General features: G+C 34.5%; 2 protein-coding genes and 1 non-coding gene across 9 annotated transcripts in view; 2 read left to right on the forward strand and 1 right to left on the reverse strand.

Moving 5' to 3' along the window:
* Positions 1 to 82, forward strand: trnas-aga. Its single transcript has one exon. It is a non-coding gene; the product is annotated as a tRNA-Ser (tRNA).
* cfap418 (cilia and flagella associated protein 418) lies at positions 78 to 6,849 on the forward strand. The gene is made up of 6 exons (XM_048153023.1): positions 78 to 428; positions 737 to 854; positions 1,001 to 1,059; positions 1,215 to 1,280; positions 1,518 to 1,613; positions 6,087 to 6,849. Exons 1-6 carry the CDS (start codon positions 289 to 291, stop codon positions 6,244 to 6,246), a joined length of 639 nt encoding a protein of 212 aa, XP_048008980.1. The 5' UTR covers positions 78 to 288; the 3' UTR covers positions 6,247 to 6,849.
* LOC125243386 (T-cell differentiation antigen CD6) overlaps positions 6,644 to 13,546 on the reverse strand; it is a 24,158-nt gene continuing 17,255 nt past the window's right edge. For 2 of the 7 annotated variants that reach the window (XM_048153020.1, XM_048153015.1), the window contains exons 6-20: positions 13,340 to 13,477; positions 12,660 to 12,776; positions 11,634 to 11,780; positions 9,672 to 9,758; positions 9,509 to 9,565; positions 9,348 to 9,419; positions 9,082 to 9,168; positions 8,873 to 8,959; positions 8,701 to 8,766; positions 8,514 to 8,603; positions 8,305 to 8,421; positions 8,139 to 8,219; positions 7,214 to 7,327; positions 6,883 to 7,041; positions 6,644 to 6,783 (exon numbers count right to left, since the gene is read on the reverse strand). In XM_048153020.1, the coding sequence (XP_048008977.1) occupies positions 6,920 to 7,041; positions 7,214 to 7,327; positions 8,139 to 8,219; positions 8,305 to 8,421; positions 8,514 to 8,603; positions 8,701 to 8,766; positions 8,873 to 8,959; positions 9,082 to 9,168; positions 9,348 to 9,419; positions 9,509 to 9,565; positions 9,672 to 9,758; positions 11,634 to 11,780; positions 12,660 to 12,776; positions 13,340 to 13,477 (1,382 nt within the window). In that variant the 3' untranslated portion in view covers positions 6,644 to 6,783; positions 6,883 to 6,919. The remainder of the gene's footprint in view (positions 6,784 to 6,882; positions 7,042 to 7,213; positions 7,328 to 8,138; positions 8,220 to 8,304; positions 8,422 to 8,513; positions 8,604 to 8,700; positions 8,767 to 8,872; positions 8,960 to 9,081; positions 9,169 to 9,347; positions 9,420 to 9,508; positions 9,566 to 9,671; positions 9,759 to 11,633; positions 11,781 to 12,659; positions 12,777 to 13,339; positions 13,478 to 13,546) is intronic. The other 5 variants (XM_048153018.1, XM_048153017.1, XM_048153019.1 and 2 more) reach the window with 5 other exon arrangements.

The following is a 13,546-nucleotide window of genomic DNA, read 5'->3' on the forward strand; positions in this document are numbered from 1 at the left end:
GTTGTCGTGGCCGAGTGGTTAAGGCGATGGACTAGAAATCCATTGGGGTCTCCCCGCGCAGGTTCGAATCCTGCCGACAACGTTACGTTTTCCTTTCTAGAACTTACACCAACCAGCAATCCGGAAGCGTCGCATCTGCACGGAGAACTCGTTAGTAAGATGTTTACCAGACATTAAAGTTGATTTTGTAAAATGTAACCAGTTATATGAAGCTTTTCTGAGCGGACAACAAATAAATAGTCCACACGTTTCTATGGTAACAAACGTGGCGTTCTCCACCAAATAATCATGGCGGATGATTTGGACGATTTACTTGATGAAGTCGAATCAAAGTTTTGTTGTAGCACGTCGGCGTCTAAACAGTCAAGTTATGTTTCAAAACAAATGGACCAAATGTGTACGAATCTCAAGGACAAACAGCAGTCAAGGTAGTAGGCTAGCGGGATTAGCACCCGAGCTAACGTAGCTAAGACTAATGCAAATAATATAAAAGTAAAACCTTTATGTATACAGTATAGCTAAACATTTTTAATGCGTTGTAGATGTGCACTGTTTTATGTTACCAATCGGACTTAAATGCTAAAAAAATATTTGTTATGAGGCAAACAAAACTGTTACATTACTATAATGTATAATTATCATACAAGTCTTATCAATACATCCTTAACATCGTCTCAAAGATCTAAACAAAATCAGATTCTTCCGAGTCAAACTTGTAACATTTCGATTTTTTCAGAAAAAAAGAGCTGCACATGAGAATGAAAAGAGCTGAACATGAGAATGATGATATTGACGCTATGCTACAGGAAATTCTGGATGATGATGATGATGTTTATCAGCCCATCAGCACACATGTAAGTCAACAAAACCTTGCCATGATCAGTGAACAAAGTAATACTTTTTTATTTTTCAAATAACACTGAAGAACATTAATATTGCTAATGATTTTTAACAGTGCACATTAATCATCTGTAAAAAATCTCTTTTATGATCTGAACAGGAACCCATTTCAGCAAAGACTTCCACAAGTGATTCATGTTCTCAGACTATGCTCAAGAAGTAAGTTTTTGGTTTCATTGGGCCTGAAAAAATCCAAACATGCATGTAGAAGTTGTACAGGAGAAACTGAGCATTTCAAACATGAAACATCTAGATTCAATATATATAAGATGTGTTGTCAAATGATTAACTCTTGTCAAATTTTCCTCAAACAGATGTTGCCCTGTGTTTCTTGGTGGAAGCTCTGTACTACATGGCATTGGAACCAGCATTTCTCAAAGGTGGAAATAACATCAGAATCCATCTTGCCTGGACTTGTGGGCCACATGCATATTTTAATTATGTTCTAATGAGCACAATAATAACAACAACAACAACAACCAGTAACACAATGCATATAGGCATTTTCCCCATTGAGAAAGCACTTCTGACCAAGTAATTCAGTCATGACAGATTTACTTAGATGTGCAAACGTATTCTGACTGTGGTCTGTAACAAGAACTATCTTGTTTTTGAAGGGCCTGCGACCGATTAAGATGTACGTCTTGTGACTTCAGCGTACTCATGTTTGAGGATCACGAGTGGGACTCGTCCTGCAACTATTTATTTTTCAGGTAAGGTATCAGCAAAACTATCAGGAGGGGGCAGCATTGATCCGATGAGGCATTTTTAGACTGCCCCACACATCCTTAACCTTCGTTTTTGCACAGCATCAGCATGTCAGTTAATGATGCCTTTGTTGAAGTCATCATGTCACCCTCTTACAGATAAGCTTTATTAAATGTTTGGACGGGCTGATAAAGAAATACTTTTCAACACAAGCGTTCAACAACGCAACACGCAAACCCTGTTTTCCGCCGGACTGCGTCATTTCCTTATTATCTTCAGCACAGTGTCTTGCAGCGTCTCACTCAACTTTAGCATCAAACAGACAGTGAATCATTCGTACCATGTCTTTTATGTACTTATCTTCCATATTTAGGCCATGATGCACTTTGCTACATGCTCAGACAGTCGAGCTCTTAAGTTGAAGGGCCTTTGTGTTTTAATGATCTGCTTTTTCGAGATGTTCAAGCCTGTAACTTATTAATTAGGAGAGCATGTGGTTGAATTTGTCAATGAAGCTTTAAAATCTTCAACTTACGGCTTCCCCTTTTAAACAGGTGATGTAAAGGCTCATCAAGAAACCATGTGTTCAGGATTATTGCTTCATTTTACATTGCTTACATTACATGGTGTAGTTTAAAATAAATGATAGAATAGTATGAAAAGAACCCTTTATACTTCTGAAGTATAATCTCTTCAAAATACTTAATGGGTGACAGTCCATATCTGGAGTTAACCACTTAAATAGATGCAGATTAAAAACTGAGGATATTTGGATAGCTTGAAATTTTTTAAACCCTATGTTTATAATGTCTTCATACTAATAGTTCTTGTTTTTAAGATCCAGGTATATAGAAGAAAATAAAATAGTCTTTAAAGGGATAGTTCACCCAAAAATGTAAATTATCCCATAATTTACTCACCCTTAAGCCATCCTAGGTGTATATGACTTTCGTCTTTCAGCCAAACACAATCAGAGTTATTTAAAAAAAAAAAATACCCTATTTGTTTGAACCACAAGAGGCGTCTACTCTCATCTAAGCTTACGCTACTCCTACGTCATGCTTCGGGTCAGAGGTCACTCTTCGGCTGAAATTAGACTTGCATACGGCCGTTACCGAAAGCCAGTGATTATAGTTTATAAATAGATATTTTTCTTACAAAAACACCTCATGTCACTTCAGAAGGCCTTAATAACCCCCTGGAGCCGTATGGATTACTTTTATGATGGATGGATGGATGCACTTTTTTGGGCTTCAAACAAAAAAAGGTACCATTTACTCCCATTATAAAGTCATATACACCTAGGATGGCTTGAGGGTGAGTAAATTATGGGATGGTTTTCATTTTTGGGTGAACTAACCTTTAAAAAGGTCAAGTATGTATGATTTTTTATTTTAAAATACATTCTTTAAACCCAGTTTATTGTTCATTGACTATTATTAGTATGCCATTCATGGGTTTAAATAAAACCCCCAGGCACCATCAAAACATTGAGAGCGGTCCGCTCAGATCTGTCAGTCTCTATCCAGCTCAATCATTAGCGTGAGTTTGGGGCTTGGCTACTGTAGCAGGGACCATGGCTGGGTTTGCACAGGAAAAGACATTCAGCTTTGGGGTACATTTACACAACAACGATGTACTAAAAACAGAAAACCTTTTCCTTTGTGTTTTTCACGTACAGACGACAGTTGTCAAAATGATTTGAGAACAAGATTAAAAACACTGTAATATGCATGTCAGGCCAGTAGTTGGCGATGCCACTTTGCAAAGAAACTATGCGCTTATAGACTGAATAGGTAATAAGAACGGCCAAAATGCATAAAAAGTTTTCAGTTTTTAATTGAAAACGGTGTTGTGTAAACGGCCAGAGTTTTTGCTTATGTAATCAGTGTTGGGGTAACGCATTGCAAGTAACTTGAGTTACGTAAGCAGATTATTTTTTCAGGTAACTAGTAAAGTAACGCATTACTTTTTCAATTTACAACAAAATATCTGTTACTTTTTCAAAAAAGTAACGCAAGATCATATTTATTGACTGACAGCTCTCCTGTCCCCATGTTGAGAGAAATAAAGTGCAGAGGCATTGTGTGCGCTGTGTAAACATGCTGGTTATTGTAGTTCTAGACTAAATGCGAGCGTTTAGTTATCTCACTTGCATGAAAACATTCGCTATTCCTCAAAATGAATAAAAACAGTGAAATGAAAACTCAGAATTTTACAAACCTGTAATAATTAACTATATTAAATTACACAAATATATTTTATGTATTTAATCTCACTTTATTAACCAGTGTCTTTGCAGCTTAAATGATCTAATTCAACCACTAATAAGCAAAAATTACTTAAATATGAGTGTTGAACTTCCTTCTCTTCTATCCTATTCTTCTTTAATCCAGAATGGCAGCACAGCTGAAAGGTTTGTTTGAGCTGCGCCCTCTACTTTACAGGTGTAAATATGCATTTCCTTCAGCCTGAGGCTTATTCATTTCACTTTTGGTGTGAAAGAGCCTTTACATTTGCCAAAAATAGAACTTTTTTTGTTATTTAAAAAAAAAAAAAAAAAAACAAGCCCAGGTGAGAAAAAGTAACGCAAAAGTATGCATTGCAGTAATCCATTGCTTGTCATAAAAAGTAACTAACGCAATAAATTACTTTTTTAAAGAGTAACGCAATATTGTAGTGCATTACTTTTAAAAGTAACTATCCCCAACACTGGTCATAACACATAGCAACACAGCTAAAGGTATTCCTAATATGTTGGAACCTTTATTGAAAGTAGCCTAATTTTACCTGTTGAGACACGCCTTGACAAACACTGGTAAGAGCTGTATTTGTGTTTGAGTTGCAATAAAGTGGCCTTTTCAAGGTTGTTTGAAAATATGCTTCACTTTTGTAATTGCCCTTAGGTGCCACTAGTGTCGCACTAGTGTCACAATAACTTTATTTTATATACAGTCGTGCTCAAAATTATTCATACTCTTGGTAAATATGACCAAAGAAGGCTGTGAAAATAAATCTGCATCATTAATACTTTTGATCTTTTATTTAAAAACTCTAAAAAAATCCAACCATGGGAGGAGAATTATTTTAAATGGGGGGAAAATCTTACCAGAGAGAAATGTTTTTCTCTAATACACACTGCTCACGATTAATCGTACCCTTTTATTCAATACTTTTTGCAACCTCCTTTTCCCAAGATAACAGCTCTGAGTCTTCACCTATATTTTTTTTATATTGATTTTTTTATCTGTTGGTATTTGATAGAATCCGTGATACCATGTAACTGAACAAGATGTCCAGGACCTCCAGGAGAAAAATAAGCCCACAACATTAAAGATCCAGCAGTATATTTCATTGTACACATGGGGTACTTTTTACCCCTGTGTGCACCAAACCCATCTTAAGTGTTTGCTGCTAAAAAAGCAATTTTCTTCCTTCATCTGACTATATAAAACACCCCGTTTGAATTTCCAGTAGTGTCAGTTACTTTTCAAATGTTCTATGGTCAGATGAAGAAAAAAAATTGCTTTTTTAGCAGCAATTATTGGATTCTATCAAATACAAACAGATAAAAAATTAAAACCTGACTGTCCCTGTTAGAAGTCATATAATGGGCTGTGATTGGATCTTCCATCAGGACAATGATCCAAAACAAACATCAAAACTAACACAAAAATGTGTCTCTGAGCACAAAATTAAGCTTCTGCCATGACCGTCCCAGTCCCCTGACCTGAACCCTAAAGAAAATGAGTGGAGTGAACTGAAGAGAAGAAGCACCAGCATGGAGCTGGAATCTGAAGGATCTGGAGAGATTCTGCATGAAGGAATGGTCTCTGATCTCTTGTCAGGTGTTCTCCAAACTCATCAGGCACTATAGAAGACGACTCAGAGCAGATATCTTGGGAAAAGGAGGTTGCAAAGAGTATTGAATAAAAGGGTATGATTATTTGTGAACATAATGAGATGAGAAATTATTATTCTCCAATGAAAGGTTGGATTTTTGTGGATTTTTGTAGATTTTTAAATAAAAGATCAAAAGTATTAATGATGCAGATTCATTTTCACAGCCTTCTTTGGTCATATTTAAGAAGGGTATGGATAATTTTGAGCACAACTGTGTATATATATATATATATATATATAATATATGTGTGTGTGTGTATTGCTTATATTGCTTTTGCTTTTATTATTATTATTTTTATTATTATTATTATGTTTCTGGGGTGAAATGAGACCTGGACAAAAAGTCTGGGGTAACTACTCAACTTTTGTTCAAAACAGCCAGTTCTTAAAATGTGTTCTACAATATGGGATGTGAATGTACAAAAAAAAAGGTTTGCAGTCAGTGATAAAGTTCCAGAGATAACCTGAAGCATTGAGCCAATTGTCTGACTGGGTTAAATTGGTAATCTGTGAACTACAAACACAGAAATATATTCAAATCCTCACAAAGCTTCTGCTCTTTTCCCTTTCTTTAGAAACAACATGCCAGACTATCACAAACTAAAAGGCAAACTGAAGAAGAGAAAGGGTGGGTGTGCATATGCCTGCCAGTGTAGCTGGCACTCTGCCCTGTCCCTCTCAGACCTGAGGGAGCAACAACAGCTAAAGTGGGTTTGTGGAAAACACAAAGCATGAACTCGAGTCTGCAACTGTTCTCCCTCGGAAATCTTATCTGTGTCCACCAGCAAGTGTTGTGTGCTCTCCTCCTCCTCACAAAAGAGAATGCTGGCCATTTTCAAAATTGTGTTTTGTGCAAAATATTTTCTGTTTTCTTCTATAAGTGTAGTTTTTTTTTTTTTTTATGTGTGAAGTAAGTGTGAGTCTCGTTGTCTACACTACATTCTCCCTTAGAATGAAGCACAGTGGATGGTTTATATTATGTGGACTCTATTATTTTGAATAATTAAAGGATGTAATGTGTTGTAATATTGTAAATACTCATGCAAATTTTTTAGACATTTTGCACAATTGAGAATTATAAAAGAATAATGAGATTGGATCCATCTACAAAGGTTAATAATAGAATGCTTGATCATTGTTTAGAATGTTTATTATAATATAGATGAACAATGTTGATTTATTTTTCTGTTCTTCCAGTATATTTCTTAAGAAACACTCAGGTATTGCAAGGGCCCATTTGTGTTACATTCCACGGTTTTCAGGGAGAATCATCTGTCCAAAATGATAAATGCACAACATTGTCCACAGAATAAAGAGAATAAAAAATAAGGAGAATGATCTGTGCTTTTTGAAGTTTTTTTTATACTTTACCTGCTGAGAAAAATCTCTTGCAGTTATTGTGCTGAATTCACCAGGTTCCAGTGTCATCATAGTCATTATCGGAAGATGCAGCAGAATTGTCCTCCATATCATTTTTAGATGGTACATTCACGTACGATGCCTCTGATGCTGTACTACTACTATCTGTTTCTAAAATAAAAAAGTCAGTGTTAGTATTTTTGTTTTACCAACAAATTGAGTCTGCTTGCTTTAAGGCTCAAGGTTGATGTACAAAAGATCCAGGTTCAAAAGAGCTAGGGGATTTCAGAAAGGAAGCTCTGTGAAAAAGAAACACTGTCACATGGTTAAGTACAAGAGGTACCTTGACTGAGGTTTCTAGGTACGTGCTGGTCTTCGTAATCGTCAGTACTTTCTGTCATCTGTGCAATGTGGGGATTCTGAAAAGACACCTCAGGAAGTGATGGGCTTTCCTCACCTTCCAAAAACAAGAGAGGCGAATTACTGTAACATGTTTTTAGATGTTTTTGTAACTATTAAGCTGTTTAAAAAGTGCAACTAGCATTATGTAAATAAGTCAAATATACAGTGGTTTCCAGATCTATTAAAAAGAGTTTAAAATATATATTGAAAATGAACAAGTTTGGGGTCGGTTTTACATGAAGCCTCTTATGTTTGATAAAAACTACAGTAAAGACAGTAATATTGTGAAATATTATAATTTAAAATAACTGCTTGAATATATCCTAAAATATTAGTTATTCCTGTGATGGTAAATTACTCCAGTTTTCAGTGTCACATTCAGAAATTATTACAATATGCTGATTTAGTGCACAAAAAAAAAAAGTTTTTGTGAAAAATGATCATTTTTTTAAGGATACATTGATGAATAAAAAGTTCAAAAGAACAGCATTTATTTGAACTTTTTAATATTATATAAAAATATTATAAATGTTTTTAGGGCCTATTTTGATCAATTTAATGCATCCTTGCTGAGTAAAAGTATTAATTTCTTTTCAAAAACAGAAAAACCTTTTGAAAAGTTGTGTAATTTAAACAGGGAAATAACCAGGGTTTTTAGGATATTGATAATTGTATTTAAAACAAAGAAACAATGACAAAATGACAATAAAATATTAAAAATTCTGCACTATTTCTAGGGCAAATACAAATTTACAGATTTCATGTTTTGAATTTCTCTCTCAACTTTACTCAAAGTGTTTTGCTGATAATAAAATTATATTAAATTAGAAAAACTGTTTGTTTATTGTAATATGGTTCATTCATACCATAATAAAGAAGGGCGTTTTCACCAATCTCTGTGTTCTGATAGCACTCTTCAGATGAAGTACTGTCTGAATCATTCCCATCTGCAAGGCAGAGAAGAATTTACATGCTTCCTTATCAAAATACACTGTTGTCAATATTGTTGCTTTGTTAAATCAAAAAAGGGACCTCGACTGTGGGCACGAGGTACATGACAGCTGCTGTAACCAGCAGAGTTTCCTGTCATCTGAGTGCTGTGGGATGTCTGTAGTGATTTCTCAAGAAGCGATGGGCTTTCCTCGTCTTCTGCAGAAATCAGATGCCTAAGGTTTAGCTGACGGAAGCCTCATTGAACACAGCGATCAAGCTTCAATATAAATTGTTTTACATAAGCCTACCACAGTGGAGAACATTGTCCATGTCAGTCTCTGCTGTGTTTTGATAGTACTCGCCAGAAGATGTACTGTCTGAATCATTCATGTCTACCGCTGAAGACAAAGAGAATTCATGAATCTGAAATGTATTTCCCGACTACTACAAGATACTGTTTACCCTTAAAGGTTACACTGATAATCAGGGCTTTACCTTGACTGGCACTATAAGACAGAGGTGCAAACTGTGAATTTTCATGCAATGATGGCACTTCTTCACCTTCACGAGGGGGAAAAGAGATCAAACATTAGTAAATACACCTAGACGCATTCTCTCTGGATTAAATGATTCAAATTAAACCAATGTATGATTTATTTTTGCATACGTGACTTGAAGTAGTTGTCTGTGTCGGTCTCTGTGTTTTGATAGAACTCTCCAGAAGATGTACTGCTTGAATCATTCACATCTACTGCTGGAAACAAAAAGGGGTTCATCAATTTGAATTTTTTTTCCCCCTACAAAAATACAATTTTCCCTGTAATGCAATTTCTCACAGGAGAAATATTTCAAATCTGAGGTTTCAATCAGCTTTACCTTTACTTTCAGTTCCTGGTGAGGTATGGTCATCAAAAGACAGGAGTGTGAATGGTGATTTTTCATGAAGTAATGGTGTTTCCGCACCTTCACGAAGGAAAAAAGTTCAAATGTTAGTATTTTATGAATATTCACACTAATAATAATACAAATCATACTATTTTATTATTATGATACATACATCTAGACACGTTCTCTTTGGATTAATCAAATGAAGGTGCATCAAAATATCAAATTAACCCGAAATATGATTTATTTGTACGTACGTGACTTGGTAATGTCGGTGTCAGTCTTGGTGTTTTGATAGAACTCTCCAGAAGATGTACTGCTTGAATCATCTGTGTATAGAGCAAAGAAAAATATATGCATTCCAGATTTATTTCCTTACTATAAGCTGAATAAATACGGTCACATTAGATCAGTGTACCTTGACTGTAGATGTGAGGGGCAACAAAAGACAGTGGAGCCAGTGGGGGTTTATCACCTTCAAAACAAATAATGATAAAATATTGGTTGATTAAAAAAAGATGATCAATTTTAGGTAAGAGTAAAATATTGAGTGAATCCAATTATGATTTATTTGTGCATACCGGACTTGATGGTGCCCATGTTGATTTGCACGTTGTGTTTACATCTTTCTCCAGAGCTTGTACTGTCTACGTCATTCATGTCTCCTGCTGGACAGAGTGGAGAAGAAGAGGTTCTTCACAAGTCACTGTTTACCCTTTAATGCTCTTTAACTTTAACAAGAATATGTGATATGAAAACAGGAAAACTAGTGAACTATTTTGCTCTATACTACAGTTCAAGTTTGGCGTAAAGATTTTTATTTTTTTTAAAGAAAGAAATTAATAGCCTACTTATATTCAGCAAGGACACCTGAAATTGCAAACAACGGTTTTCAACAATGATAATAAGAAATGTTTCTTGAGCACCAAATCAATATATTAGAATGATTTCTGAAGGATCAGGTGACACTGAAGACTGGAGTAATGATGCTGAAAATTCAGCTTTGTCATCACAAGAGTAAATTACATTTTAAAATATGTTAATATAGAAAACAGGTATTTTGAATTGTAATAATGTTGTTTTTAAAGTATTTTGAATCAAATGGTAAGCATTAGAGACTACCAACTCCAAACTTTTGTATTTGTAATAGTGTACATCTAGTTAATTTACTATTAATTACATTTTTCACCATTTCTCTTCACATTCGAAATGTTAAGCTGCAAGCAACCATGTCGGCTAAATTATTTCCTGTTTTGTCTCTTTATAGTACTGAAATGAAAGTGTTCCACTGAATTGAATAGTATCTTGAATACTGAATTGTTTATGTGTGAAAAGTAAAAATAGGAGCATATTTCTGATACCATATAGCCTAGCAGGGGTCCTCAAATAGCAAACCGTGCTCTGGTTCCAGACCCTGGCTTGGTTCCAACTTCCAACCCCGACCGCGAGACAAAATGACAACGGTAACAGCATTTTACAGTTTCTATAGTTTAAACTTTAAAGCGAGCAGCGCGTCAAAACAACGCAATAGTACACACCACAAGGTATAATGATCTTTCGGCGCTGATATTTTTATCTAGAGCCAAACGCGTTTCATTCAAGCCTTTTTCCGTTCCATGTGCGATGCTTCTCTCTGCCGCTAAAGACGGAAAGCGCCATATTTAGAGCTGCAGCAAACGCGGTTATTTTAACAACAGTAGAAAACAGTAATAGTAAACAGCAAAATAGATTGATACTTACACTAAAGTTGCAGAAAACGAGAATGTAGCAAATACAATTATTTTGATCTGTCATACGTTTGACTGTTCAATTAAAGACCTTTTTATCTATACATTTAGCATCATTAATCAGCATGTTAAGAGCATGAAAAATATTATAGTAATTTATAGTAAATATAGGCTACTATAGTGTTTTTGAACCATACTATACTAAATTGTAGTATACTGTATATATTATAGTATTTACAACACTTTGTTAATGAATGCTACAGCAAACTGTAATATTAACTTTAGTGAACTGATAAACTGTAATAAATACTGTATAGTAAACTTTAGTTTTTACTACAATAAACTAGTGTATTGTAGTATATAGAAAGTTTAGTACAGTATTGGGTAATTAGCAACAATAGACCACAAATTAATTAATTCAAGTACTTTACTAGAGTATTGTTCAAAAATACTATTGTATTTACTGTCGTATTTTTTCATGTGGCTCATAATAAACAATGTTATAATTGGGGAAATTATTTGTAGATGGCGAGGAAAGACAACTAAAACTTTGAAGTGACTTGTCAGAAGCAGAAGTCGTGCACAACAGTTGCACTGACAGTGGTTCAGTAGTTTAATGTGAACCAAAGTACAGAGAGAAACTATTTTCCATCACCGACCCGCACAGACTCTTTTTTATGTAAAAATGACTTATTCCAGTAATATATGTTAGCTGATACTCTGTAAAGAGACTTTTCTTGATGTAATTTTAAATAAGGACTGACTATATATTTGTGGTCATTTGCAGTAGAAGTGTTGTCTGCTAAAGCAGCATACTTGGTAAGTTGTTTAGATGCAGTCTTTGCGGTCGATTGCTGTTGTGATGTTCATGCTCCGAATCAGTGTCAGAGTTGTGAGTGGGTTGATTTGATCTCTTGCTGAATTTACGGCCATAGTTTGAGCTCATTCTCGGGCCAAGACTTTCTGAAGAATGATAAACAGAAAGTGCACATTTGTGCAAAATTGAAAGTTTGACCATTACAGAAATTACAAAACATTTCATGTTTATGACATGATATAAAAGTTGTGTAATTTTATGTATATTAATCATTACAGATCCAATGCATAAAAATGGAATCACTTGTTTACAGAAATTGAAAAATAATGCAGTTTAACCCATATATTGTGAATTAAAAAAAAAAAAAAAAAAAATCAGAAAATCAGAAAATATAGGTTAAAACTAGGACTGGTTATTGACACAAAATTCACAATTCCAATTCAATTAACAAATTTTTTATTCGATTCAATTCCGATTTTGCTTCAATATTGATTAATTTGGATATATCAGGTAAAGTATATGGCAAAAAAATCTCTCAAATGCTGTAAACTATAGAGGGAACCCTGTCAGTTGGTACATTACTATAATATTAAAGGTTAAAATTAACTTAAGTGTATACAAACATTTAAATTAGCGGTTTTATTGAAGTCTTTCCATGGTTGAAACACTGATTGAGCATATGAGACATGAAACCAATTCAGTAAGTTGTACTGTATCGTTCAACATACCTTGTGATGTTATTCATGTTTATTTTGTGCTATAATTAGCTGTAAAGTGGAAGAGATGATCAATTCACATGCTCTCCACGCATCTCTTGAACGAATAAAAAAGCGATCCGTCATGCCACATTAAAGAGCTCCAAAAGAGGTATTTATTGATTGAATTGCGTAATTAAATTAACAACATTTTCAGTTCATCAAAATGAGAATGGATTCAAATCGACAAATCGATATGTACAAAATACTAATAATAGATATAATCATTTATGAGGATGTAGAAATAAAAAAAAAAATTATAATACAAACCATACTGATGCCCCCTGGCAGCCGGGACAATTTGTGTGTTATAGATTCCTATCTGTTCATTGGACTGGTCCTCCAGGCTCCTGTAGGAACTACTGTGATGTTGGTTAATCACACATGCTGTCGGCAAAGAGGACAAAAAAGAACAGCTTAAACTCCCCCATGCAGCACTAAGCCTCTGCCTTAAGCTTTTGTATTGCTGTAGTAGCTAATATCAAAAGAAATATTTCACAAAAGGTTTGACTCTCTTCATGTTCTATGAAAAAGCATTTCCTGTTATTTGAATGGAATGCACTGAATGCATACAGAAATTGGCCAAGAAGTGAGTACATTCATTTGAAGTTTATGCATAATAACAATAAAATATTTTTTAAAAACCCAAGTGTTGTACTACTACTACTCAGAGATGTTCTCGAAGCTAAGCAATGATAAAAATAACTACAAGTCTGTTTGTTGTAGCTCAGCTCTATTTGCTCATTTCCATTTCATTTAGTTCTAAGAAAACTTATACGTTATTTCTTTCTTATTAGATTTTTTAATGTGAGTAAACTGTCTAAAATAGTCTGAATATTTTTTGGTGGATATATTAGAACCATATTAGAACATTTCAATGGCACCGATTCCAACAAAAGAAATGACCGATGAGTGCTTTTGAATATAAAAAGTGCTTATACTGTACTTGCCCTTTGCTCTTTTAAAATGCACATAGAAAGCAGAATTTATTATAATACACATAAGCAGCGCAATAGATAAGATGATGCAGCCAATCACTCCTGCTGAAACTCCACTGCTGCGTTCTGTTGCTGCCACTGCGGTTGACACTAAAATAAACAGAGAAGGTGTTATTAACAGAAATCATGTCACCATTTTTTTTAATTTTTTATTTTCTC

The sequence above is a fragment of the Megalobrama amblycephala genome, linkage group LG13 (assembly GCF_018812025.1).
Source record: "Megalobrama amblycephala isolate DHTTF-2021 linkage group LG13, ASM1881202v1, whole genome shotgun sequence".
Taxonomy (NCBI): domain Eukaryota; kingdom Metazoa; phylum Chordata; class Actinopteri; order Cypriniformes; family Xenocyprididae; genus Megalobrama; species Megalobrama amblycephala.

Excerpts from the sequence above, each read along its gene's own strand:
- cfap418 (XM_048153023.1), top strand. The coding sequence starts at position 289 with ATGGCGGATGATTTGGACGATTTACTTGATGAAGTCGAATCAAAGTTT. Across the intron at positions 1,060-1,214 it reads TCTCAGACTATGCTCAAGAA|ATGTTGCCCTGTGTTTCTTG; the intron begins GTAAGTTTTTGG and ends TTCCTCAAACAG. Across the intron at positions 1,281-1,517 it reads GGAACCAGCATTTCTCAAAG|GGCCTGCGACCGATTAAGAT; the intron begins GTGGAAATAACA and ends TTGTTTTTGAAG.